The sequence below is a fragment of the Ictalurus furcatus genome, chromosome 17 (assembly GCF_023375685.1).
Source record: "Ictalurus furcatus strain D&B chromosome 17, Billie_1.0, whole genome shotgun sequence".
Lineage (NCBI taxonomy): Eukaryota > Metazoa > Chordata > Actinopteri > Siluriformes > Ictaluridae > Ictalurus > Ictalurus furcatus.
Window position 1 is genome coordinate 27,071,826 of NC_071271.1, and position 1,233 is coordinate 27,073,058.

A 1,233-nucleotide genomic window follows, 5' to 3' on the forward strand; every position below is an offset into this window, starting at 1 on the left:
CACACAACATAACACACAACATAACACACAACATAATACACAATACACACCTGATAATACACAACATAACACACAACATAACACACAACATAATACACAATACACACCTGATAATACACAACATAACACACAATACACACCTGATAATACACAACATAACAAACAATACACACCTGATAATACACAACATAACACATAATACACACGTGATAATACACAACATAACACATAATACACACGTGATAATACACAACATAACACACAACATAACACACAATACACACCTGATAATACACAACATAACACACAACATAACACACAACACACACCTGATAATACACAACATAACATACAACACACACCTGATAATACACAAAATAACACACAACACACACCTGATAATACACAACATAACACACAACACACACGTGATAATACACAACATAACACACAACACACACCTGATAATACACAAAATAACACACAACACACACCTGATAATACACAACATAACACACAACACATACGTGATAATGCACAACATAACACACAAGATAACACTATTTATCACATCTATCTATATATCTAAATATCTATCTATTTATCTATCTATCTATCTATTATCTTTAATGTGTGTGTGTGTGTGTGTACCTGTATATGACACTGAAGAGGCCGTACAGGAAGCAGAAGACGAGGAACTCTTTATAGAGCAGTTTGTAAATGCTGCCCTTCCATCGGAACAGAAGTTTAGTAAATCCGGCGAAACGGGCGTTCGCTACCTCCAGCGTGTACGACACCGTCATCTGGTCACATGGTACAGTATAACATTACAGTACAGTGTAACAGTATAGTACAGTACAGTATAACATTACAGTACAGTGTAACAGTATAGTACAGTACAGTAATATAGATAGAGAGATATACGTTATTAATGAGCAATAGTGTATTAGTGTTGTATAGAAGTTTTACTGTAACTCGGATACTTGTGTGTAACATGACTAAAAAAACTCATCACAGTGCTTCAAGGAAAGTGTGTTGTGATGTCATAAATTCTGATATGGATATTGTATCATCGTATAATCTCTGTATCAGTGGATCTGAAACGCGTCGCTCTGAACTGACCATTATAATGTTTTTGTTCTTACCTTCAGCGCTGTGTGCTCTGTGTGAGAGGAAGTTCTTCACTTGTCTTCACCTTTATATCCTCCGTCCGATGGCAGGTTCTGCCCCTCC

General features: G+C 36.2%; 1 protein-coding gene across 1 annotated transcript in view; it reads right to left on the minus strand.

Annotated features, from left to right (window-relative positions):
* The window catches only part of best4 (bestrophin 4), a 7,738-nt gene extending 6,926 nt beyond the window's left edge, over positions 1-812 (minus strand). Inside the window, exon 1 of the mRNA XM_053647377.1 lies at positions 652-812. Within this exon, the coding sequence (XP_053503352.1) occupies positions 652-803 (152 nt within the window). The 5' untranslated portion in view covers positions 804-812. The remainder of the gene's footprint in view (positions 1-651) is intronic.
* Positions 813-1,233: the final 421 nt, after the last annotated feature.